The 27,979-nt window shown below is 47.2% G+C and overlaps 1 protein-coding gene across 2 annotated transcripts in view; it reads right to left on the reverse strand.

The window, feature by feature from the left end:
- The window catches only part of LOC120939835 (vasoactive intestinal polypeptide receptor-like), a 373,379-nt gene that overhangs the window by 172,089 nt on the left and 173,311 nt on the right, over positions 1-27,979 (reverse strand). For both annotated transcript variants that reach the window (XM_040352223.1, XM_040352222.1), the window contains exon 3: positions 7,163-7,276. In XM_040352223.1, the coding sequence (XP_040208157.1) occupies positions 7,163-7,276 (114 nt within the window). The remainder of the gene's footprint in view (positions 1-7,162; positions 7,277-27,979) is intronic.

Genomic DNA, 27,979 nt, shown 5'->3' on the forward strand with positions numbered 1-27,979 from the left:
AGTGCGTCCACAGTGGGCTGCATTTGATGGGGCAAACTGGCGGCATTTGATGGGGCAAACTGGCGGCAGTTGATGGGGCAAACTGGCAGAATTTGATGGGGCACACTGGCAGAATTTGATGGGGCACACTGGCAGAATTTGATGGGTCAAATTGGCATCATTTGATGGGGCAAACTGGCGGAAATTGATGGGCACAGTGGCTGCAATAAATGTTTTTTTTTTAGTTTGTTTGCACCCCCCCAAAAATTTGGAGCACCAACCACCATTGCCCAAGTCTCTATCGAGCAGAGAGATGAGGATTTACAGGACCTCGCTATAGTCTGTTTAGAAGCTGTGATGATGTATATTGCTAGTTTCAATTGGGCCTTTGTAAGGTCAGGTGGGCAGTGGTTCTACAAGGCAAAAGCTGGATGGGGGGGGGGGTAGCCGGCCTCCTTAGTAGAGTGAACAATATTCTAAAGATTTCGGCCCAAAATTGCTGCATGATCGGACACGCCCACTGTGCCCTTGATCTTAATGGTAAAGTCATGGGTCGGGGGGAATCGAGGAGGGGGAAATATTACACGCTCAGTGTTTTTAAAGATTGAGTTTGAGAAAGTGGCATTCAGACAAATATGTCGTTCAGTAAGTTTGTGATACGTCAGGAAATCGAGGGGGTGGGTTGGGAAGTGGAGAGCTAGATCTGGGTGTCGTTGGCTTAGCAGTGGTATCAGAAGCCATGGGAGGTTATCAACTGGCCCAGGGAAGAGGTAAAGAGAGAGAATAGGAGGGCCCGAGGACAGAGCCTTGGGGTACCCCAACAGAAAGAGAAGCATAGGGAATGATGTGGTAAGTGACGCTGAAAATGCACTGAGATAGGTGGGAGGAGAACCAGGAAAGAGTCACGTAGGCCAAGGGAGTGAAGTTTATTGAGGAATGGGAGGTCAACAGTGTCAAAGGCAGTAGAAAGGTCTAAGATTATGAATATGCAGTACTGGCAATTGGTTTTAGCAGTGATATCAGGTCACTGATGTCACAAGCACCCCACCCCTTTGTTCACATACAGCTGATGGATATTATTGACCTAATATGACCATGTGGTCATATTGAGTCAATGACATCATGAGCATTCCCATCCCTTTGTGTCCATACAGTTGTGGGGCAGGGAATGCCCCGACTGTAGCTGATTGGGATAAAATCATGTGATGGCTGTGTACTGCCAAATTGGAAGAAACAGTACAAGGGTGGGTTCTAACACTCGTGATCACTGTGATTGGCCATCACAGTGATCACATAATCGGGTGTGCACAAGCACAAACCCAAGTGTGGCGCTACAGAGGCCCACTTCTGTGACGCTGCATGTACCACTGTAATAGCGCCCCTGACAAACCAAAATGGCACCCAAGGCTGTCGTGGCACTCTTCTTCAGAAGGGCTCATCTAGACAGAGTTACTGAAGTTGGAGTGGCAGTTACATTTCATACATGTAAAACGCTGGCTTTAATGATGCAGTGACTTTTGCTATGATAGGGATTGAGATTCTTTCTCCTCTTTTCCCCCCCCCAATACATTTTTATATTTAATTATTTTCTTTTAATTTTCTTTATTGCAATCAACTAGTCTACTGTTTCCTTCCTGTTTAGAATTGTGATATACTTAGCTTTATTTTATTTATTTTTTAAGTTTAACGCATACTGGTGATTCCTACGACCGCAACCTCTGGGGCAGCCACCCCAAGGTGAAACATGTGAGAGCAATGGATGCCCCAGAACTGCAAAACTGTGCAATTTGAGGACTGCTTGACTTCTGGCTTCTATGCACAAACTTCTGGCTGTAGTGCACAACCTCAAAGAAATGTCCCACTGGATCTCTAGGCCATGACCTGTCCTCGTTCCAGAGTCTCAAAGCACCACACTGTCACACGCTGCAGCACTGGGGTTTTGTAGCCACAGGATCGTTGATTGCTTCCTGCCGATATCCTCCAGGCTCTTTCTAGTGAGGGAGATGTAAATTCACACCGCTTCTGGACAACTTGGGCTCCCTCCCACAGCTTCCTCCAGGTTTTCTCCTAACCCAACTGGATCCTTGAACTAGGACTTGTTAATAGCCTCAAAGCACCACACTGTCACACGCTGCAGCACTGGGGTTTTGTAGCCACAGGATCGTCGATTGCTTCCTGCCGATATCCTCCAGGCTCTTTCTAGTGAGGGAGATGTAAACTCACACCGCTTCTGGACAACTTGGGCTCCCTTCCACAGCTTCCTCCAGGTTTTCTCCTAACCCAACTGGATCCTTGAACTAGGACTTGTTAATAGCCCCCCCCCCCCCTAGGCCTAGCTGGGACCTCTGTGTCTTCAGGCTTGCATCCTCCCATGCTTCTGTATCAGGGGCAGAGCCATTGCACAGGGGTCTCCTCCTGCAGGACTGGACCTAGAAACACTGCTGTTGCTACTAAGGCCTCAAACTACCCATGGGTCCTCCCTCCACCTTCTGGGCACACCTCTCCGGGGAAATTTTCAAACCTACTAGGTTTTTAGTAGCCTCAAGAAGACAGGGAGAAGTAGCAAAACTGCAGTCTGCAAAACACTGAGCAGCCCTAAGCAATCAACCCCTGCTCCACTGGAACAAAATTTACCTAGCAGCCTAAACTAGGCGGGGTGTTACATCAGCTGACCTAATGCAGTTGCTTCCGGCGTTCCATATGAGACTGTGACCGCTATGAACTCTACTTTGCAGAGACTTTCAGGGCTATTCATTTTTAGACTTTGTGAGATCAATCCATTATTTTCTTCTAAATAGGGATACTCCCCAAACCTCCAAGAAAAAAAGAGATAACAAAGTATCTTCTTTAATGTAAAGTAGTGATGAGCTGGGTTCCATCCAAACTCAGTCAGATCCCCGATTGAGGAACCCATGGGAAACTGTCACATGATCGCATTCCTGAAGACCCAATCAGCGCAATCGGGACATTCCCCATCCCACAGCTGCAACCAAGACATTCCCCTTACTGCAGCTGCAACCAGGACATTCCCCTTCCCGCAGCTGCAACCAGGACATTCCCCTTCCCACAGCTGCAACCAAGACATTCCCCTTCCCGCAGCTGCAACCAGAACATTCCCTTTCCCACAGCTGCAACCAAGACATTCCCCTTCCCGCAGCTGCAACCAGGACATTCCCCTTCCCGCAGCTGCAACCAAGACATTCCCCTTGCCACAGCTGCAACCAAGACATTCCCCTTCCCACAGCTGCAACCAGAACATTCCCCTTTCCACAGCTGCAACCAAGACATTCCCCTTCCCGCAGCTGCAACCAAGACATTCCCCTTCCCACAGCTGCAACCAGAACATTCCCCTTTCCACAGCTGCAACCAAGACATTCCCCTTCCCGCAGCTGCATGTACACAAAGGGGGCGGGATGCTTGCAACACCCAGCCATCCCGACATAATCTCTTCTGGTGTTGCATACGAGGCTGTGAGCTGCTATCAAACTCTACCTTGCAGAAACTTTCAGGACAATCCCGTTGTGGTCTTTGTGAGTTTGAATCCATTACTTTCTACTTATTATGAGCTGTTGACCATTGCTGCATCGACCCAATCAGATATACAGCCACAGATATAGATTTACGTTGGTGGGTCGATCATTACTCTCTTCACCTGGTCACCTACCGGAATATTCCACTCTATCAGAAATTGTTTTTACGCACCACTATGAGCATAATTGGCCTCATTAGAAGACACCACTTTGTACAAATGACCAGACCTTGTTTACCATCATTTCATGGACTTTGCTACTATGCTGAGGAAATTATACCTGGTTATCAGATGTATGTATGTTCAACTTGGTGGCCTCACTGAGCTACTTAGAATGCTACTTAACTCATTGGTGCACATAATACAGAATTTCCGCAGATGCACTGTGATCTTTATCTACCTATGAGAGGAGACTCTGGCGCATAGAAACCTTTGCGGTTAATATCCTGGATATACAGTGCCTTGCGAAAGTATTCGGCCCCCTTGAACTTTGCGACCTTTTGCCACATTTCAGGCTTCAAACATAAAGATATAAAACTGTAATTTTTTTGAAGAATCAACAACAAGTGGGACACAATCATGAAGTGGAACGAAATTTATTGGATATTTCAAACTTTTTTAACAAATAAAAAACTGAGAAATTGGGCGTGCAAAATTATCCAGCCCCCTTGAGTTAATACTTTGTAGCGCCACCTTTTGCTGCGATTACAGCTGTAAGTCGCTTGGGGTATGTCTCTATCAGTTTTGCACATCGAGAGACTGAAATTTTTGCCCATTCCTCCTTGCAAAACCGCTCGAGCTCAGTGAGGTTGGGTGGAGAGCGTTTGTGAACAGCAGTTTTCAGTTCTTTCCACAGATTCTCGATTGGATTCAGGTCTGGACTTTGACTTGGCCATTCTAACACCTGGATATGTTTATTTGTGAACCATTCCATTGTAGATTTTGCTTTATGTTTTGGATCATTGTCTTGTTGGAAGACAAATCTCCGTCCCATTCTCAGGTCTTTTGCAGACTCCATCAGGTTTTCTTTCAGAATGGTCCTGTATTTGGCTCCATCCATCTTCCCATCAATTTTAACCATCTTCCCTGTCCCTGCTGAAGAAAAGCAGGCCCAAACCATGATGCTGCCACCACCATGTTTCACAGTGGGGATGGTGTGTTCAGGGTGATGAGCTGTGTTGCTTTTACGCCAAACATAACGTTTTGCATTGTTGCCAAAAATTTCGATTTTGGTTTCATCTGACCAGAGCACCTTCTTCCACATGTTTGGTGTGTCTTCCAGGTGGCTTGTGGCAAACTTTAAACAACACTTTTTATGGATATCTTTAAGAAATGGCTTTCTTCTTGCCACTCTTCCATAAAGGCCAGATTTGTGCAGTATACAGGGACTGATTGTTGTCCTATGGACAGAGTCTCCCACCTCAGCTGTAGATCTCTGCAGTTCATCCAGAGTGATCATGGGCCTCTTGGCTGCACCTCTGATCAGTCTTCTCCTTGTATGAGCTGAAAGTTTAGAGGGACGGCCAGGTCTTCGTAGATTTGCAGTGGTCTGATACTCCTTCCATTTCAATATTATCGCTTGCACAGTGCTCCTTGGGATGTTTAAAGCTTGGGAAATCTTTTTGTATCCAAATCCGGCTTTAAACTTCTCCACAACAGTATCTCGAACCTGCCTGGTGTGTTCCTTGTTCTTCATGATGCTCTCTGCGCTTTAAACGGACCTCTGAGACTATCACAGTGCAGGTGCATTTATACGGAGACTTGATTACACACAGGTGGATTCTATTTATCATCATTAGTCATTTAGGTCAACATTGGATCATTCAGAGATCCTCACTGAACTTCTGGAGAGAGTTTGCTGCACTGAAAGTAAGGGGGCTGAATAATTTTGCACGCCCAATTTTTCAGTTTTTTATTAGTTAAAAAAGTTTGAAATATCAAATAAATTTCGTTCCACTTCATGATTGTGTCCCACTTGTTGTTGATTCTTCAAAAAAAATTACAGTTTTATATCTTTATGTTTGAAGCCTGAAATGTGGCAAAAGGTCGCAAAGTTCAAGGGGGCCGAATACTTTCGCAAGGCACTGTAACTGGGAGTTTGAAGAATTACTGTATTTATTGGCGTATAACACTCACTTTTTCACCCTGCAAATCGGTTGCAAATAGCGTGTGCGTGTTATACGCCGATACTGCAATTTGGACTGCCTCGGAGGGAATGGGGAGGGGGGCGGGAAGAGCGCCGTCAGATTACATACAGCGAGAATCTCCTGTTTACTCAGCGGCCTCTGTAATAGGAAGTCCCGTCTCCTGGGCCGGCATTAGACCAGTGTTCTGTCTATCATAGAAGCCGGTCCGGGAGGCGGGACTTTGTATTAAAGAGGCCGCCAAGTAAACAGGAGATCCCCCCCCCTCCCTGAGATGGGCATTAATCAGGCTTCATTCATGGCAATGGGAAGGCTGCAGATGGGCATTAATCAAGCTGCATTGATGGGCAATTGTGAGGCTACAGATTGGCATTGATTAAGCTGCATTAATGGGCAATTATGAGGTGCAGGGTGCTGTGTAATGTAGGGTCCAGGGGTGCAGGGTGCTGTGTAATGTAAAGAGGTGCAGGGTGCTGTGTAATGTAAAAGGGTCCAGAGGTGCAGGGTGTTGTGCAATGTAAAGGGGTCCAGGGTTCTGTGTTATGTAAAGGGGTCCAGAGGTGCAAGGTGCTGTGTAATGTAAAGGGGTCCAGTGATGCAGGGTGCTGTGTAATGTAAAGGGGTCCAGAGGTGCAGGGTGCTGTGTAATGTAAAGGGGTCCAGGGTGCTGTGTAATGTAAAGGGGTCCAGAGGTGCAGGGTGCTGTGTAATGTAAAGGGGTCCAGGGTGCTGTGTAATGTAAAGGGGTCCAGAGGTGCAGTGCTATGTAATGTAAAAGGGGTCCAGAGGTGCAAGGTGCTGTGTAATGTAAAGGGGTCCAGATGTTCAGGGTGCTGTGTAATGTTATGGGGTTCAGAGGTGCAAGGTGCTGTGTAATGTAAAGGGGTCCAGAGTTTCAGGGTGCTGTGTAATGTGAAGGGGTCCAGGGGTGCAGGGTGCTATGTAATGTGAAGGGGTCCAGAGGTGCAGGGTGCTGTGTAATGTAAAGGGGTCCAGAGGTGCAGTGCTGTGTAATGTAAAGGGGTCCAGAGGTTCAGGGTGCTGTGTAATGTAAACGGGTCCAGAGGTGCGGTGCTATGTAATGTTAAGGGGTCCAGAGGTGCAACAAGGTGCTGGAACCCCACATCCCATCATTAACCGATGCCGCGCCCCACTTTCTGTCCCATTCCAGGCCTGTTCCCATGCATGATTATGTTGTGGTTTAGCTGTATCCCGACCTGCACCATTCCTGATAAATCTTTGACTTAGCATGAGAAGCCTTCTGATTCTGGTTTCACGTTCCCACCAATGACTCCATTTTTATTTCAAAATATTTTACTTTCAAAGGGTTTTTTTTTTTTCTTGACTCTATTGTTTAGACTTTAGGGCCAATTCCCTTCCTGACCCACCCTAGAGAAAAAAAATATGTGCAGCAGCCATTCCCTGTCCAGTTAGAACACCTTTGTTTGGCCAACCAAGCCATGGATTGCTCGGCACATCAGCAAATGACCATGCATGAACGGAGACTCACCAATTACCGCATTGGTAGTGAACATGCTAAAGAGCCCCGGACATTGCAACACGACGACCTCTCCGACCGATGCCGCTGGCCAACACGTAATGTTATCCCACGTTCTCTTACACACTGAAAAACAAAAAGAGAGGTAAATTAAAGTGGACCGATCGTTGCAAGACTGCACTTCACATAAGTCAGTACTAGGTGGCATTTATACCCTGCGTTGGGTTTATTTAACCACTTGCCTACCGGGCACTTTCACCCCCCTTTCCTGCCCAGGACCATTTTTCAGCTTTCAGCGCTGTCACACTTGCGCGGTCATGCAACACTGTAACCAAATGAAATTTTTATAATTTTTTTCACACAAATAGAACTTTCTTTTGGTGGTATTTACATTTTTAACTGCATAAACGAATAAATAATAAAGAATAAACTGCGCAAAATGCTACATACAACAAAGTAAATAATAAAACACAAAAAAACACTAAAAAACAACAACCGCTTTGGTCCTTATATATTTTATAAAACTAATAAAGACCGAAAAGTTTGAAAAAAAAAGTTTTCATAATTTGTTAAAAAAATTAGCAAACAGGTACATTTTCTCCTTCACAGATGTGTGCTGATGAGGCTGCACTGGTGAGCACTGATAGGCGGCGCTGATGAGCACTGATAGGCAGTGCTGATGAGCATGGATAGGTGGCCCTGATGAGCACTGATAGGTGGCACTGATAGGTGGCCCTGATGAGCACTGATAGGTGGCACTGATAGGTGGCCCTGATGAGCACTGATAGGTGGCCCTGATGAGCACTGATAGGTGGCCCTGATGAGCACTGATAGGTGGCCCTGATGAGCACTGATAGGTAGCCCTGATTAGCACTGATAGGTGGCACTGATAAGCACTGATGCGGCTTCCCGTGGGGGCACTGGAAAGATAAGGAGGAGCCAGGAGCACCAGAAGGGGACCGGAATAAAAGGAGGTTCAGGGCAATCCCTATTGCACAGAGCAGGTAAATATACAGAAGTTTGTTATTTTATTACAGGATACAATTTACTGTACGTTTCAGTCGCCCTCCACCCCAAGCTCTGAATTGATTTGTTTTAAGTGAGTACCCAGCTTCCATTCCATACCCTTATGCCGCGTACACACGATTGGAAAATCCGACAAGAAATGTTCAATGTGAACTTTTGGTCGGATATTCCGACCGTGTGTAGGCTCCATCGGACATTTCCTGTCGGAATTTTCCACAACAAATGTTTGAGAGCCGGTTCTCAATTTTCAACAACACTTCTTGTCGAAAATTCCAATCGGAATCAATTTGACGGTTTTGTTGTCGGAATTTCCAATCGTCTGTACGCGGCATACTCTATATTAGAGTAGAAATTCTATATTTATACATACCTTATACTTCCTTTTTACTTTTTGTTCATCTTTAGCCTGGTCACTTGTGTGTCCTCTGTGACCACGCAGGGCTCTCTGTTCCCGGGTGGGTTTTTCCCCTAATTGGCAATGGTCACTTTTGGGAATCCTGGTGCAATAAGCTTTCCTTCTATTGGGGCAGGCTTTGGCAATTACGTGTATATTTTTTTGCATATAATGTTACATGTATTTCTTTGATATTTTGTACTTATTCTGTTATCTCTTGTATTTTTGTACAGTTTTAGAGCCGGTTCTTGTATGACTTTGGGGGCGACTTGCATGGACTTCTATACAGAAATCATTTTGCAAGTCGCCTCTGAAGTCGTCTTCAGGACGCCTTGCCGAGTCACCCCCGAAGTCGTGCCGCCCCAGTGTGAACCGGCTCTTACGCATTCCCTGATCGATTCGTATATATCTCCTGATGAAGCTATTAGGTGAAACATGTCAGGTTAATTTACGAATTTGAAATCTCTGCCTAATTGAATACTCGTTTCATGACCACCTTTACTATGAAATGTTGAATATCCTTGAACAAACCAGCTCTGTTATATTTTTTTAGCGCTATCCTCATTAATATTATATATTTTTTAATACATGGTTTCCATTATTATCTGTAAGCACTGTGATAATCCTATTCTTCTTTCCCATTTTACATATTTGTTATTTTTTCACTTTTACAATCGCTTTAACTCATAGTAAGGCAACATATTTTACAAAGTGGCCGAATTACCAGATTAGCTTTGAAGCGTTAGTTCACGTTTACAAAAAAATGAAAACGCAAAACACTGGACACCCACCCCACCCCTCAGTCCCCGCTGTACTTGCCTCCGGGTTTGCTGAGTTTTCAGCACCCTCACAGCGGGTCCAGGGATTTAAAATGCCCGCTCTTCTCCCTCTTCTCTGTGAAGGGCTTCTAGAGCCCATAGCAGCTGTAAACATTGGGGGCTGTTTAGCTCTTCTGGCAGATGCGTTTTGGTGTAGTGAGTTCACAGCAAACAGGCAATTAGTGTTAAGGGCCTGGTAGCCCACGTTTATTAAATGGGGATAAACAAAACAAAAAGTCCATTCATAGGAATCCCACGTAGGGGTTTAAACGTTATGCAGAAACCAATGAAAATAACAGCCCACCTGGCTAGTCTTTAACAGCACTGCTGCTACAGGTAATGGTTCCTCAAACCATCAGCTCCTCCAGACCCACAGTCCTGGATGCACAAGGCCCCAAAGTCCTTCAACGCATACAGCGTCTGTCCCAACACAGAGACACAGCGACAGTCACAGCCACTGCTCCACCTTCCTCCCTCTCCTCTGTTCTGACCAGCCCCTGATTATATGAGCTGTCTGCAGCTGGGCAGACAGCTCGCAGGCTGTCTCTAAAACCCGGACACAGGGTTGGAGAGATTGAAAAATCTGAGAAAACTGCCAGAGCAGTTTTCTCTGTTTTTAAATGCAAGCTCTGCAGCTCTGCATTCACCCAATATGCAGACTCTGTGTCCACTTTAACGTGACAGTAGCTCCTACTGTTACACAGCGAAGTAAAGAAAGTCATACACTTAGGCGGGCATACACTTATATATATACACACACACATTATCATTACATATCTGAGTGCAGATCCCCTTACATCAGGGTCCCCAAAGAGCCACCCACTTGCATCAGGATACCCAGAGCCCCCCTCATTACATAAAGGTCCCCAGAGCCCCCCTCCTTACATCAGGCTACCTAGAGTGCCCCTCCTTACATCAGGGTCCCCAGATATCCTCCCCTTACATCAGGGTCCCCAGAGAGCCTCCCCTTACATCAGTGTCCCCAGACAGCCCCCGCTTACATCAGGGTCCCCAAAGAGCCATCCCACTTGCATCAGGATACCCAGAGCCCCCCTCATTACATCAAGGTCCCCAGAGCCCCCCCTCCTTACATCAGGTTACCTACAGTGCCCCTCCTTACATCAGGGTCCCCAGAGATCCTCCCCTTACATCAGGGTCCCCAGAGATCCTCCCCTTACATCAGGGTCCCCAGAGATCCTCCCCTTACATCAGGGTCCCCAGAGAGCCTCCCCTTACATCAGGGTCCCCAGGGAGCCCCCGCTTACATCAGGGTCCCCAGAGAGCCCCTCCTTACATCAGGGTCCCCAGAGAGCCCCTCCTTACATCAGGGTCCCCAGAGATCCTCCCCTTACGTCAGGGTCCCCAGAGAGCCTCCCCTTACATCAGGGTCCCCAGGCAGCCCCTGCTTACATTAGGGTCCCCAGACAGCCCCTCCTTACATCAGGGTCCCCAGAGAGCCTCCCCTTACATCAGGGTCCCCAGAGAGCTGACCCCTTATATAAAGATAAAATATAAGCCTCCTAAAGTTTCTTACTTTCTGTATATTCATAACGTGTGAAGGGGGAGGCAGGGCAGTGGCAGCAGCTGGGTCTAAATTAGAAGGTTCAGCACTAGGAGGGAGGGGAGTTAGACAAACTGTGGTTGGTTGGTTGATAGCAACCGACCACTGAGGAGACAGTGAGATGGGAGGTGTGGCAGCAGCCAGCCCAGGACAGGACTGCAAGCCAGGAAAGTTCCACTCTCCACTGAAAGCTAGGGAGTGGAGTCACGTGGTTGGTTGCTAGACGCTGGACTGTCCTAGCAACCAACCACCGCTGGAAAGTCAGTCAGTGGCGAGCAGGAACCGGGACTGGCGCGGCGAGCATATGGCACCGCTGCACCCGGTAAAAGATTCGGGGCTATGGGCCCCAGATTCGGGGCTGTAGCTCCAGAAGCCACCCCCTAGAGACGCCACTGGTGCTGACCAATCAGAATACTTCTGGTCTGCTCTGGAAGTGCTGCACAGAGAAGGGGAGCAGAGTGGGGATTTCAAATCCCTGGACTGCTGGACCAGCCGCACGGGTGATAAAAGCTTGGCACCCCCAGAGAGAAGTACATTGGGGGATGGTTCACCATTACGATTTTTCTGTAAAGGTGAACTAACTCTTGAACACAGGTAAAAGCCCAGCCCAGCGGGGACTGGGGGTGGTCCAGCAAGAGCTACCAGGATCAGCACAGGTGGAAGACGCGTCCACTCAGCCTGTACAAATCAGTGGTCAGGGAACTCTGTATATCCCTGTGTAGCTCTTTCTTCAACAAATAAGCAATTGCTTTCCACAGCGTACAGGTGAGACGAGCGTCTGATCACATCCTGTGGTCTATGTCAAGCTTGACAAGGCTTTCATGCTTCAGCAACATTTTTGGTACATGCTTTTCACAGTACAGTGCAAACAATCTATAACAGAGGTATATCTTTACCTGAAGCAGGACATGCAAAACAATTGTAACATTACAGCAGGTCACCCACCCTTACATGCTTAGGGCCAGATTCAGGTAGGGGGCGTGCATAGTTACGGCGGCGCAGCGTATCGTATTTACACTACGCCATCGTAAGTTAGAGAGGCAAGTGCTGTATTCACAAAGCACTTGCCTTCTAAGTTACGGCGGCGTAGCGTAAATGGGGCCGGCGTAAGCGCGCCTAATTCAAATGTGGATGAGGGGGCGTGTTTTATGTTAATGTATGATGACCTGACGTGATTGACGTTTTTTTACGAACGGCGCAAGCGCCGTCCATGTACATTGCTCCCAAGTACGCCGCAACGACGTATTGGTTTCGACGTGAACGTAAATTACGTCCAGCCCTATTCGCGAATGACTTACACAAACGACATAAAAAATTCAAAATTCGAAGCGGGAACGACGTCCATACTTAAAGCGGAGGTTCACCCAAAAAGACAACTTTGGACCATCCAAACTAGCATACTAGCATCAGCTAAAGTATGCCTTTTTTTTTTTTTTATGCGCTGTACTTATGGTTTAATCTGTAAGTTTAGTTTCAATCACCTGCGGGGAATGGGCGTTCCTATGAAGAGTGGAACATGATTGACGGCCGGCTATGGCGCGTCCCACGTTCCGAAAATAGCCGGAGTAGGACTCGGCTCTTCACGGCGCTATACGGCACCTGCGCATCAGACTAGAAGCTGACTGCGCAGGCGCTGTATATGTCGGCGTCCTATTTCGGCAGGCATGACGCGCCATAGCTGGACGTCAATCAAGTACCCCTCTTCATAGGAACGCCCATTTCCCGGCCGGAGTCTGAAACGAAAGTTACGGATTAAACCGTAAGTACAGCTAAAAAAAAAAAAAAAAGCTAGTATGCTCGTTTGTATTGTAGATCAAGAAAAAAAAATTTCAGGGTGAACCCCCGCTTTAACATTGGCTGCGCCTCCTAATAGCAGAAGTAACCTTACGCCGAAAAAACCTAACGTAAACGACGTAACTAAATTGCGCCGGGCGTACGTACGTTTGTGAATCGGCGTATCTAGGTCATTTGCATATTCTACGCCGAAAAATACGGAAGCGCCCCTAGCGGCCAGCGTAAAAATGCACACAATTATACGCCGCTGTATTCAAGTTACGTCGGAGGAGGAAGCCTATTTTTTCGCCGTATCTGCCTTGGAGAATCGGCGTAAAGAAACGACGGCGCAGATTTGAAATTACGGCGGCTTATCTGGAGATACGCCGCCGTATCTTCTTGCTGAATCTAGCCCTTAGTTTTTTTCAATAAATTAATTATAATGCCATGTTTATAAAAATACAGCAACTAGCACTTGGGATCTTGCTGGTTTAAAAATAATATATAAGTATGTAGCACCCTCTACCGTAGGAAGGTGCTAGCATAGGATTTGTGCTAGAAAAACACCCACGCAGGTAAATTTAGGCAGGCCTATGCTTCAGGCTAGGCCTGCTTGTTTTGATCTGGGGGCAGGGAGTGGTTAGTGTAGCAGTAGGTGTGGCCACCTGTGCTCTAGTTCTGAGGCACCTCCCCTGCTTCCAGGGAGAATGTTCTGGAAGAGGGGCAGGGACTAGGACTGGCAGGCAGCTCATGTGAGGAGCCCTGACCAATCCCCACTTGGTATTGGCAGGGGGGGGCAGGCCTCCTATATAAGCTGAGGTCACATGCCACTGGGGGAGGGGTTGTCAGCCGGGAGAAGTGGAGAATGGAGTACTAGGCAGCAGCAGGAGGCCATCCCCATCTGGGTGGGTGTGCGCCGATTTCGGGGGAGTCCAGGAGATTCTTACACGGTCATGGATGAAGTCTTCATCTTCACACGGTCATAGATGAGGAGCCCTGGAACAGAAGGGGCTGGAGAAGCTGTCGGAACCTATGTCCAGTTAAAGTTCTCCATCATGGACTCGGGGGAGGAGAAGGTCGGTGAGTGGACCACAGTGGAGTTCTGGATGAGGCATGCCAGGGGAGCTGGGTGCGAGGCCAGAGGAGAGACTGTGGGGAGTGTGTCAAGTCGCTGCGGCCTGCGGGCGTGGGATTTGCAGGCTGGACTAGCTGGGAGCAGTAGTCCACCAACCAGCATGTGGTAAATTGGTTGAGCCTTGAAGAACTAATGTACTTCTAACATATACAGTCTCTTCCCCTGCATAACACCATGCAGACTATTGCTCCTCCTCACTAAATATGATGGCAAAGCAACATGTTCTATGGGCATCCCAGATCTCCTTTCCCCAACCAAGTTATATCCCCCAATAAACCAAAACAACGCAAATGACTGTTTATTGTCTCGGAGAGTCAGGGCAGCCATCAAAAATGTTGGGGCCCCTTACACAGCTTTAGGCAGGGCCCCCCCTGACACGAGATAATAAGTGGAAGGGGGGGGGGCTGCCTGGGGAGCATCGTGCCCCTTACAGGTGTAATGCAAAAATAAAAAAGTAAAAAAACGGGAGGGGGGCCGGCCGGGCCTGTATGGGGCCCTGGGTACCATTAGGCCCCTTACAGGTGTAATGCAAAAAAAAAACGGGAGGGGGGCCGGCCGGGCCTGTATGGGGCCCTGGGTACCTTCGGGCCCCTTAGGCCCCGTACACACGACCGGATCTGTCCGCTGATACTTGTCCGCGGACCAGTTTCAGCAGACATGTTCGGTCGTGTGTACGGCCTATCGGACCGTTTTCCGGCGGACATTTGTCCAGCCGACCGTTTTCCAGCGGACAAAAATTTCTTAGCATGCTAAGAAACCTGTCCGCTGGAAACCTGTCCGTCGGACATGTTCGGTCGTCTGTACAGACTCACCGGACATGTCCGATCGACCGCCATCCCTCGCATGCGTCGAAGTGATTCGACGCATGCGTGGAAGTATTTACCTTCCAGGGCCGCGCACGTCGCCGCGTAATCGATTACGCAGCGATGGCGCGGCCACGTCACCGCGTATTGTGTACGCGCGGATTTTTGTTTGATGGGGAGTACACACATCAAACAGAAATCGGTCAGACGACTGTCCACTGAAAACGGTCCGGCGGACCTTTTTCATCGGACAGTCCGTCCGTGTGTACAAGGCCTTACAGGTGTAATGCAAAAATAAAAAAATAAAAAAACGGGAGGGGGGCCGGCCGGGCCTGTATGGGGCCCTGGGTACCATTAGGCCCCTTACAGGTGTAATGCAAAAAAAAAATAATGTATAAAAATAAAAACGGGAGGGGGGCCAGCCGGGCCTGTATGGGGCCCTGGGTACCATTAGGCCCCTTACAGGTGTAATGCAAAAAATAAAAAAATGTATAAAAATAAAAACGGGAGGGGGGCCAGCCGGGCCTGTAAAGGGCCCTGGAGACCATCGGACCCCTTACAGGTGTAATGCAAAAAAAAACAAGGAGTGGGGCCAGCCGGGCCCTTGGGGACCATTGGGCCCCTTACAGGTGTAATGCCTGTACCCCCTGATGGGGGCCCTGCTGAGAGTGATAGATGAAGGTCTGGCAGCAGGGTGATGTGGTGGATGTTAGTTACTAGTTTCAACCAAGCGCTACAAGTATGATTACTACCACAGTATATGGCATCTCAAAAATGTACATTAGTATCAAAAACAGTCTGATGAATTCTTTCCATCAGTCTGATCGCTTCCCTCCTCTCTGTACATGCATTCCCTGAGAAGAAGCCATTAATAAGAAGCCGTACATCATCGGGTCATTGATCTTTATTTGCAGGCACCAATTATTACTGTAAAGTAGATCTTTTCTTCACTTCCTAGATTCATTGTAATAATAGATTTCCTGTGTAGGTCTATTTCTAATAAGATGGTCAGTGTGTCTCCTATAAGCTCAATGACATTGCAGGTTTAACACATGCAGTACCGGTGGGGTCACACTTAGAGGGGGGTCCCCCATTAGACAGTGGGGGGTGCGCCGTCTCAGCTCTACAAAATACATAGGCCCAGATTGAATAAGCAATTGCGTCTGCGTAACCATAGTTACGCAGCGCAATTGCTTACTTGCGCCGGCGTATCGAATGCTCCTGATTCAGGAACCTCGATACGCCGACTGCAGCCTAAGATATGCCTGGCATAAGGCTCTTATGCCGTCATATCTTAGGCTGCATTCTTACGCAGGCCGCTAGGTGGCGTTCCGGTAGTGGTCAGCGTAGAGTATGCAAATTGCATACTAACGCCGATTCACAACCGTACGCGCGCCCTGCGTACGCAGTTTACGTCGTTTGCGTACATCGGTTTTTGCGTAAGGCTGCTCCTGCTATTCGCAGGCGCAGCCAATGCTAAGTATACCCCCGTCGTTCCCGCGTCGCGTTTTTGAAAAATGACGTCATCTGCGTAAGTGAATCGTGAATGGCGCTGGACGCCATTCACGTTCACTTTGAAGCAAATGACGTCCTTGCGACGTCATTTACCGCAATGCACGTCGGGAAAGTTTCCCGACGGAGCATGCGCACTACGCTCGGCGCGGGAACGCGCCGAATTTAAATGATCCACGCCCCCTACGGGATCATTTAAATTACGCGCCCTTACGCCTGGCAGTTTTCTGGAGCGCACACGCAATTTACGGAGCTACTGCTCCGTGAATCAAGCGTAGCGCAGGAAATTTACGGAGGCGCAGCAGCAAAACGGTGCGCTGCGCCTCCGTAAAAAAATGGGCAAAGCTACCTGAATCTGGCCCATAGTTACATAGTAGGTGAGGTAGAAAAAAGACACAAGTCCAACCTATGTGTGTGATTATATGTCAGTATTACACTGTATATCCCTGTATGTTGTGGTCGTTCGAGTGCTCATCTAATCATTTTTTTAAACTATCGATTCCCCCCCCGCTGAGACCACCACCTGTGGAATGGAATTCCACATCCTTGCCGCTCTTACAGTAAAGAACCCTCTACGTAGTTTATGGTTAAACCTCTTTTCTTCTAATTTTAATGAGTGGCCACGTGTCTTGTTAAACTCCCTTCCGTGAAAAAGTTTTATCCCTATCGTGGGGTCACCAGTACGGTATTTGTACATTGGAATCATATCCCCTCTCAAGCGTCTCTTCTCCAGAGAGAATAAGTTCAGGGCTCATAACGAATATCCTACAGACCCTTTATTGGCTTTGTTGCCCTTCTCTGGACTCTCTCCATTTCCAGTACATCCATCCTGAGGACTGGTTCCCAGAACTGGACAGCATACTCCAGGTGCGTCTGGACCAGAGTCTTGTAGAGCGGAAAAAAATGGTTTTTTTCCCCTCAGTTTGGGCCGATACGTAGTCTTCTACATATTTTTGGTACAAAAAAATCACAATAAACCGTTTATTGATTGGTTTGCGCAAAAGTTATAGGCCCAGATTCACAAAGCACTTACGCCGACGTATAACAAGTTACGCCGCCGTAAGTGCCAATGTGCGCCGTCGTATCTGTGCGCCAGACCCACAAACAGATATGCGCCCCTAAAACCAGGCTACACCCCCCCCGACGTAGCTTGCTTACGCCGGCGTAGGGTGGGCGCACATTTAGGCTGGGCGCATGGTGCCGCTCCCATTGATTAGCCATTCAAACATGCAAATGAGGGAAATACGGCGATTCACGAACGTACGTGCGCCCGACGCAGGCTACGCGAGGTGCGCGTAATTTGTACGTCCGGCGTAAAGTTATTCCCCATAAAGGAGGTGCGACCCAGCAGCAGACATGCAAAGGTCTGCACCAGGGAACACAAGCCGGCGTATTTTACGTTGGACGTGTGTCTGGCTGGGCGTAGGTTACGTTCACACCGTACGCAGTGATCCGGCATAGTTTAGGCAGTTGTTCCGACGTGGTTGTTAGCAGGCGCAGGGGGAAGCGTCACGGCGCATGCGCAGTTCGCGATACGTATCTGTCTGGCGCTCGGTCCATCATTTGCATGGGGTCACGCCTCATTTGCATGGGTCATGCCCACTTCCACCTACGCCGGCGTACGCCTTCGAAACTCACGCCACGCTGGTGCAGCGTTGGGAGCACTGGCTTGCTGAATTCCATGCTTGCCTCTCTGCGCTGCGTTGGCGTAGCGTACAGTGGTTACTCTACGGCGGCGTAACGTGCGCCGTGCTCTCTGTGAATCTGGGCCATAGCGTCTACAAAATAGGGGGTTGTTTTATGGTATGTTTATTACTATTTTTTTTTACTAGTAATTACGCGCGATCATCGATTTTTATCGTGACTGCAACATTATGGCGGACACATCGGACACTTGCACTGATTACTGTAGAAATGACGCTGACAGGGAAGGGGTTAACCACTAGGGGGCTAGGAAGGGGTTAAGTGTGTCATAGGGAGAGATTCTAACTGTGGGGGGGGGGCTACAAGTGACACAACACTGATCACTGCTCCCGATCACAGGGAGCAGACGATCAGTGTCCTGTCACTAGGCAGAACAGGGAAATGCCTTGTTCACACAGGCATCTCCCCATTTTGCAGCCCATGGTAGGGGCACCCGCAAAAAGGAACGTACAGGTACATTGCTTTGCGCAGCCGTGCCATTCTACCTACGTATAGTAGGTAGTTGGTCGGCAAGCGGTTAAAAGGACTATGGGCTTGTTGTATTGTGTTGGGTTATATACACTAGAGGTCGACCAACATGGGGTTTTCTCTGGCCGATGCCGTAATTTAGAAATCTGGGCGGGCGATGGCCGATATATGATGACGATTTTTTTTTAGACCGATTTATTTATTTTTTTGGTGGCACTGGCTCGTGGCACTGGATGGCACTAATTGGCACTGGAAGATGGCACTAGCAGAAGGCACTTATTGGCACTGGCAGGTTGCACTGGATGGCACTAATTGGCACTGGAAGATGGCACTAGCAGAAGGCACTTATTGGCACTGGCAGGTTGCACTGGATGGCACTTAAAGATGGTACTAGCAGGTGGCATTTATTGGCACTGGCAGGTGGCACTGATTGGCAGGTGGCACTGGTTGGCACTGGCAGATGGCACGTGGCACTGGCACGTGGCACTGGTTGGCACTGACTGGCAGATGGCACTAATTGGCACTGGCAGGTGGCAATAGCACTGGTTGGCATTAGCAGGTGGCACTGATGGCTTTAGTTGGCACTGGTAGGTGGCACTGATGGCTTTAGTTGGCACTGGTAGGTGGCACTGGATCGCACTGGCAGGTGGCACTGGATGGAAGGTGGCACTAATTGGCACTGGATGGTGGCACTGGTATTGGCACTGGCAGGTGGCATTGGCAGATGACACTGGATGGAAGGTGGCACTAATTGGCACTGGATGGTGGCACTGGTATTGCCACTGGCAGATGGCACTGGATGGCAAGTGGCACTAATTGGCACTGGCAGGTGGCACTGGTGCAAAAAAAATGGTGTCACCCCCTCAGTATAGACCCCCTCTCCCTCCAGTATAGACACCCCCCCCCCTCCTGCTACAGACACCAGAGAGCGGTGTGTGTCCCACAAGCGCGGGCCCCTCCTCCTCTGTGGGCATAAACAGAGAGGAGGGCCGCCACGCTGGGTGTACCAAGATGGCCGCGGCTCCGGAGCTAGGCTGAAGCCGCGGTCTTTTCTGATGCTGTGACCGCGGCGGCAATCCGTGCAATCACAGCATCAGGAAAGACCGCGGCTTCGGCCTAGCTCCGGATCCGTAGCACTGCTAGCGGTCATGTAAAATATCGGCCTAATTTGGAAAAAAATCGGCCGATGCCGATTTCTCCAAAACGGCCAAATATGACCTCTAATATGCACTATATCAGTGTTTCTCAATTCCAGTCCTCAAGGCACACCAACAGGTCATGTTTTCAGGCTTTCCATTATTTTGCACAGATGGTTTGATCAGTTTCACTGCCTTAGTAATTACCACAGCCATTTTCATCAGGGAAATCCTGAAAACATGACCTGTTGGTGTACCTTGAGGACTGGAATTGAGAAACCCTGTACTATATGACCAAAAGATGGTGGTCACCTGACCAACAACACCTATATGAGCTTGTTGGACTTCTCATCTCAAAACCATGAATGGAGAGTTGTTACCTTCTTCAGAGCTAAAATAGCATCCACCCTACTAGGAAGGGGGTTCCACATAATTTTGGAGCGTGTCTGAGGGAATTTACACCCATTCAGTTACATGAACATTTCGAAGTCAATGTTGGATGAGAAGACCTGACTCGCAATCAGTGTTCAGTGTTAATCCCAAAGATGCTCAGTTGGGTTGAGGTCAGGGCTCTGTGCAGGACACTTGAGTTCCTTCACACCAAACTGGTCAAACCCTATCTTTATGGAGTTAGCTTACAGGGGCACAGTGAGGCTGCATTCACACCTGAGTGCCACGTATTTGGGCATTTTTACTTTATCGGGTTCAGGTCAGGGCTCTGTGCAGACCAGTCAAGTTCCTCCACCCAAAGATTGCTCATTCATGTCTTTATGGCCTTGCTTTGTGCACTGGTCCCAATCATTTGGTGGAGAGGGGATTATGGTGTGGGGTTGTTTATCAGGGGTTGGGATTGGCCCCCTAGTGGCATGGGGCCCTCGGGCCGTGCCCGAGTACCTCAATGGTCAGTCCGCCCCTGAGTATAACATTTTATTCTTTCCCAGCTTTGGGCCCAAGGACACCAAAATCTGGGCTTGGCCATTCTTTCTATAACTTCACACGGCGGAACGAATTCTTCCCCTTTGCTGCTTCAAGCAACTATCCCATAGATGAAAGCTATGGAGCGCCCAGAGACCCATTAATCACGGTTGTTTATTTATGATAGAGTTAATAGAAAATGAGTCATAGTTCTGAAACTCGCAGAAATATGTAAAATAAAAAGAGATGTAATCAAAAGAAAAAAAAAAAAAAGGGTCATCACGGATTTCACTTTCTCATGGAAGACGAACAAACAAACAAACAAAGATCTGGTGTGATAACGAGGAACGAACCCAGCGGGGGTCTATGATTGGGTTTCTTTTGTATACAGTAATAATTTTGGTTGCACACTTAGACTTGTGAGGTAATTGGCTTTCATTAGATCCAAGGCAGCGCCTTCCATGGAGAGAAAATGATCGTCATTTTCACAAGATGAAAAGAGCGAAGGATTCTAGGCGGTCGGTTATCCAACATGACACGTGGAGGGGTCTGCTTTAGAAAATGTTTTGACAAATTGAGCTGTAATAATATTCATCTCCAGAACCCCCAGCCCCCCCCCCCCTAGATGTTGGACCGGCCTTGGTAAGATAATATTACAGCAGGGGTTGCCAAATTTGCTTGGAATCTAGGAGCCAGCTAAAAAAGTTAGGAGCCAGAAAACGCGCCCCGTCCCGACGAGCTTGCACGCAGAAGCGAACACATACGTGAGCAGCGACCGCATATGTAAACGGTGTTCAAACTACACATGTGAGGTATCGCCGCGATTGGTAGAGCGAGAGCAATAATTCTAGCCCTAGACCTCCTCTGAAACTCAAAACATGCAACCTGTAGAATTTTTTAAACGTCGCCTATGGAGATTTTAAAGGGTAAAAGTTTGTCGCCATTCCACGAGCGGACGTAATTTTGAAGCGTGACATGTTGGGTATCAATTTATTCGGCGTAACATTATCTTTCATAATATTAAAAAAATGGGGATAACTTTACTGTTGTCTTATTTTTTAATTAAAAAAAGTGTAATTTTTTCCCAAAAAAGTGCGCTTGTAAGACCGCTGCGCAAATACGGCGTGACAGAAAGTATTGCAACGATCGCCATTTTATTCTCTAGGATGTTAGGATAAAAAATATATATAAATGTTTGGGGGTTCTAATTAGAGGGAAGAAGATGGCAGTGAAATAGTGAAAAATTACATTAGAATTGCTGTTTAACTTGTAATGCTTAACTTGTAATACCAACGGCCACCACCAGATGGCGCCAGCTTACACATCTGGTCGTAATAACTTGTAATACCAACGGCTCACCACCAGATGGCGCCAGCCCCCCTTCCAAGCCAAGTCGCCAGGACCCTATTTCTAGTCGCCATGGCGACCTGGCGCCCGGGATTTGTCGAGCCCTGTATTACTGGACTGTAATCATGGCTTTTTCTCAGCAGGAACGCAGGGGAACGCAGCTCCGGTACCTCTAGCTCTGAATGTATGTAATGGCAAGGGGTGTTGGGGTGTACTGGAAGGTCCATTGATGCTGGCTGCTGGGGGACCTATTGTTGCTGGAGTGGATCATTTTTTTTTAGTGGAAGGGTCTATTGTTGCTGGGGAGGTCAGTTGTTGCTGGTGGGGGGATCTATTGTTGCTGGGGGGCTCCTATGGCTCTGTGAGACAATTATTGCCTGGGAGACATCTACTGTGGAGGGAGAGGTCTACTGCTGCTAGCTGTTCAGAGTCTATTGTTGCTGGGGGTGCTCCATTGTTGCTGGCTACATGGGATCTATTTTACTTCCTATCATTAAAGTGGAGTTCCACCCTGAATTTATTTTTTATCAAATTCCATACAAATTACTTAGCACCATAAATTGATATTTGGTTCTGTATCCATTACTGAGAGGTGGGTGGGGGGTGAAACCAAAGAACGGTGCTCAGAGGTAGGTATGGGGTGGAACCAAGGAATGGTGCTCAGAGGTGGGTAGGGGGTGGAACCAAGGAACGGTGCTCAGAGGTGGGTAGGGGGTGGAACCAAGGAACGGTGCTCAGAGGTGGGTAGGGGGTGGAACCAAGGAACGGTGCTCAGAGGTGGGTAGGGTGAAACCAAGGAATTGTGCTCAGAAGTGGATAGGGGGTGGAACCAAGGAACGGTGCTCAGAGGTGGGTAGGGGGTGGAACCAAGGAACGGTGCTCAGAGGTGGATAGGGGGGTGAAACCAAGGAATGGTGCTCAGAGGTGGGTAGGGGGTGGAACCAAGGAACGGTGCTCAGAGGTGGATAGGGGGGTGAAACCAAGGAATGGTGCTCAGAGGTGGGTAGGGGGTGGAACCAAGGAACGGTGCTCAGAGGTGGGTAGGGGGTTAAAAACCAAGGAACGGTGCTCAGAGGTGGGTAGGGGTTGAAACCAAGGAACGGTTCTCAAAGGTGGGTAGAGGGTGGAACCAAGGAACTAGATATATGCATTCCCGTTCGTACGAATGTTATTTTCGTACAAAAATGTTCATTTTCGTACTCGCAGAATAATGTGTACATACGAAAAAATTAAAGCACCAAAATACGAAAACGACGGGATTACGAATGAGCCGCATAACAAACAACCGCAAATACGAACGAACGATCTGACGAAAATACGACAAAACGAAAAACGGCAAAAGAACGAAAATTACATCTATAACATAAGATTTGCATTCTGTATCCTGTTTGAATCCCCTCTCTGCTCGTATCCTCAGCCGCATGTCCACATGACACCTACAACAAAAGATTTGCACTCTGTATCTTGTTTGAATCCCTCTCTGTTCGCACCCTCAGTCGTATGCTCACACGACATCCACAACAAAAGACCCGCACCCTGTATTTTGAATTCCTTTTTTCTGTTCGTATTTTGGATTCAACAGAATGCAAATCTTTTGCCACAGATGTCACACGAACACCGAAAACACCAAAAGAAAAAGAACCCAAAATACAGAATGCAAATCTTTTATTATAGATGTCATTTTCGTTTTTTTGAATGGGCAGTGAGTGTAGTTAGTGAAGCAGCTTCTCTTTTGTGCTGAGTAGTACAGTAAAAACGAAGTTTAAAAACGAACAAATTTTCTGAGAACGAACGGAAAACTATCGTTTTTATGTTTGTTGTTAAAAAAGTCTGACCAAGTGTATGGGGCTTAACAATCGTTAATATGGATGAGCCGCGTGTTGAAAGTGCCGCGAATCCCGCGATATATTTACGAAAGTACAAAATGAAGAAAATCCTTTTTCTGTTCGTATCTTCAGTCGCATGCCCACATGACATCCACAACAAATTGTCATAGATGTCACACAAACACACGACCGAAAACACGAACAGAAAAAGGAATCCAAAACACAGAATGCAAATCATTGACGAAAATTCACGAAAATTATTGTCTAACAAGTAACGAACATGAATTAAACAGAATAACGAACCATCCCGCATGTACGAAAATAAAACGATAACGAAAATACGAAACGATCGGAATCCGAAAAAATCTCGTCGTACGAAAAACGAACGGGAACGAACAGGAAAACGGGCGTCTTACGAAAAACAAACGGAAACGAACCTACGGAACGATACGAAACAGAACAAAAAAAAACGAAAAAAAATTATGTGCACATGTCTACAAGGAACGGTTCTCAGAGGTGGGTAGGGGGTGAAACCAAGGAACGGTGCTCAGAGGTGGGTAGGGGGTGAAACCAAGGAACGGTGCTCAGAGGTGGGTAGGGGGTGGAACCAAGGAACGGTGCTCAGAGGTGGGTAGGGGGTGGAACCAAGGAACGGTGCTCAGAGGTGGGTAGGGGGTGAAACCAAGGAACGGTGCTCAGAGGTGGGTAGGGGGTGGAACCAAGGAACGGTGCTCAGAGGTGGGTAGGGAGTGGAACCAAGAAACGGTGCTCAGAGGTGGGTAGGGGGTGAAACCAAGGAATGGTGCTCAGAGGTGGGTAGGGGGTGGAACCAAGGAACGGTGCTCAGAGGTGGGTAGGGGGTGAAACCAAGGGACGGTGCTCAGAGGTGGGTAGGGGTGGAACCAAGGAATGGTACTTGGAGGTGGGTAGGGGGTGAAACCAAGGAACGGTGCTCAAAGGTGGGTAGCGGGTGGAACCAATGAATGGTGCTCGGAGGTGGGTAGGGGGTGGAACCAAGGAATGGTGCTCGGAAGTGGGTAGGGGGTGGAACCAAGGAATGGTGCTCGGAGGTGGGTAGGGGGTGGAACCAAGGAACGGTTCTCAGAGGTGGGTAGGGGGTGAAACCAAGGAACGGTTCTCAGAGGTGGGTAGGGGGTGGAACCAAGGAATGGTGCTTGGAGGTGGGTAGGGGGTGGAACCAAGGAATGGTGCTCGGAGGTGGGTAGGGGGTGGAACCAAGGAACGGTTCTCAGAGGTGGGTAGGGGGTGAAACCAAGGAACGGTTCTCAGAGGTGGGTAGGGGGTGGAACCAAGGAATGGTGCTTGGAGGTGGGTAGGGGGTGGAACCAAGGAATGGTGCTTGGAGGTGGGTAGGGGGTGAAACCAAGGAACGGTGCTCGGAAGTGGGTAGGGGGTGGAACCAAGGAACGGTGCTCAGAGGTGGGTAGGGGGTGGAACCAAGGAATGGTGCTTGGAGGTGGGTAGGGGGTGGAACCAAGGAACGGTGCTCAGAGGTGGGTAGGGGGTGGAACCAAGGAACGGTGCTCAGATGGAATGTGGGACGTTCCGTTACAGTGAGTATTTTTATTCACTTTTTTTCTAATAAATGGTGCTTGAGATAATGAACCACTTTTACACCTGTTAAAAAAGCGACTCTCAGTTGTCAAGTACAGGTTATGGTAAGGTTTAGGGAGCCATTACCTGCACCTAATGGAAATGATGTCCACACTGCTGCATGCAGCAATTTCACAAAAAAAAAAAAAATGATAGTTATTACAGTTTATGTATGTTTGTGTCTGTTTGGCATGCCTTCCGTACATAATATTTTATTGCTGTGTGTGGAAAAATGTTGCCCACGCTGTCCCTCATATGCCCTCCATACGGTTTCTCGCCTTTGATTTCTTTTTGAACTTGTTCAACCATCAACACATCCCCGGATCAAAAAATGTCCTCAGGGGACTGGATGCGGATTTAAAGAGTATAATTAAATGGAGTTACAGAAAAAAAGTGCAGCCAAAATACCTGACTCAGTTTGCTTACTGAATGTAGAAACCCCCCCGGGGGGGTCTGGAGTCTGAGCTCCATGGACATCACTTTGTAGATAACGGCTTAGAACAAACAGACTTAGAAAAGCAGAGAAATGTATAAAAAGAAGCAAAAAAGTCAGCCTAGTTTTATATTCTGCTCTGTTGTCTTGTTCTAAATGGCGGAAACATTCAATGATCCGCTCTTAGAGACAACTCCGTGGTATGTCCTTAATTACATAGGCTGCCTCTAATGACCCCTCCTCTGAAAATGCTACTTGCCTGGCTTAACCTGTGCATTTTTGCTGGAGGGCTTCTTTGGAATGTGAATCAAATATAAATAAACAATATGAATCTAGGCATGTGGAATTAAAAAAAAAACACTCCAGTGCCTTTTCCTGACACTTTTGTTTTTCTTGTGACAATCAGTATTTTTTGCTAGAAAATTAGTTAGAACCAAAAAGTATATACACACACGCACACACATATATATATATAACAAAAAACATGTTAAAATATATATGTGTGTGTGTATATGTTTTTTTTTTTTACAAATGTTATATGTGTATTGTATGTATAATATATACATATATACACACACATACATATAAATACACATATAACATTTGTTTTAAAAAAAACATATATACATATATATATATATAATTTTGACATGTTTTTTTTTTCAAATGTTATATGTGTATTTATATGTATGTGTGTGTGTGTATATATGTATATATTATACATACAATACACATATAACATTTGTAAAAAAAAAAAAACATATATACACACACACATATATATATTTTAACATGTTTTTTGTTAAACAAATTTTATATGTGTATGTATGTATGTATGTATGTATGTATATATATATATATATATATATATATATATATATATATATATATATATATATGTGTATATATATATATATATATATATATATATATACACACACACACACACACATATATAAAATGAAAAAAAAAATACATGTTAAAAAAATTATATATATATATATATATATATATATATATATTAAAACAGAGGCCCTAGAGAATAAAATGTTGGGCTTTGCAATTTTGTGTCATGTGTTATCTGTGCAGCGGTTGAATTTTAATGCAAAAAAAAAACACAACACATAACTCAATTTGTTTGTAAATGATAAAATGTGATGTTATGCTGAGTAAATAGATACTAAAGATGTGCATTGGCGACAAACAAAATACATTTTACTATCCATAGGCGACATTTTAAAAGCCTTTACAAGTTACCTCTTTAGTTACACAAATGTCATATCATGGGCACTAGAATTACTGCCCATGATCTGACGTTTGCGGTGATATATCACATGTGTGGGACAGCCGCTGCTTGGACCGACACGCACGTCTGACTTTGCATGCAAACACAGGGGGATAGGGGCACTTTATGTTTTTTTTTTTTTTTTATTACTAATTTATTTTTACACTGCCAGAGCCTGAAAACCTGCTCCAGAGCGCTCCGGACCTCAGACTGGGGTGAAGGTTCATCTTCCGATAGGACAACGACCCTAAGCACACAGCCAAGATAACAAAGGAGTGGCTACGGGACAACTCTGTGAATGTCCTTGAGTGGCCCAACCAGAGCCCAGACCTGAACCCGATTGAACATCTCTGGAGATCTGAAAACCCTTGTAGTCATCAGTGACAGCTGGTGCTGAAATTTGTTGGAGGGGCGCAAACAAACTGAAAAAAACATCAATTGCTGCCACTGTGCCCATCAAACGCAGTCACTACGCCTCATAATTGCCACCACTGTGCCCATCAAACACAGCCACTGTGCCCATCAATTGCCGCCAGTTTGCCGCATCAAATGCCACCAGTTTGCCCCATCAATTGCCGCCAGTTCTCCCCATCAATTGCCGCCAGTTCTCCCCATCAATTGCCGCCAGTTCTCCCTATCAATTGCCGCCAGTTCTCCCCATCAATTGCCACCAGTTTGGCCCCATCAAATGCCACCAGTTTGGCCCCATCAAATGCCACCAGTTTGGCCCCATCAAATGCCGCCAGTTTGCACCATCAAATGCGGTCAGTTTGCCCCATCAAATGCGGTCAGTTTGCCCCATCAAATGCCACCAGTTGGCCCCATCAAATGCCACCAGTTTTCCCCATCAAATGCCACCAGTTGGCCCCATCAAATGCCACCAGTTTGCCCCATCAAATGCCACCAGTTTGCCCCATCAAATTCCACCAGTTTGCCCCATCAAATGCCACCAGTTTGCCCCATCAAATGCCACCAGTTTTCCCCATCAAATGCCACCAGTTTGCCCCATCAAATGCCACCAGTTTGCCCCATCAAATGCCACCAGTTTTCCCCATCAAATGCCACCAGTTTGCCCCATC

Source organism: Rana temporaria, chromosome 5 (genome assembly GCF_905171775.1).
Source record: "Rana temporaria chromosome 5, aRanTem1.1, whole genome shotgun sequence".
Taxonomy (NCBI): Eukaryota; Metazoa; Chordata; class Amphibia; order Anura; family Ranidae; genus Rana; species Rana temporaria.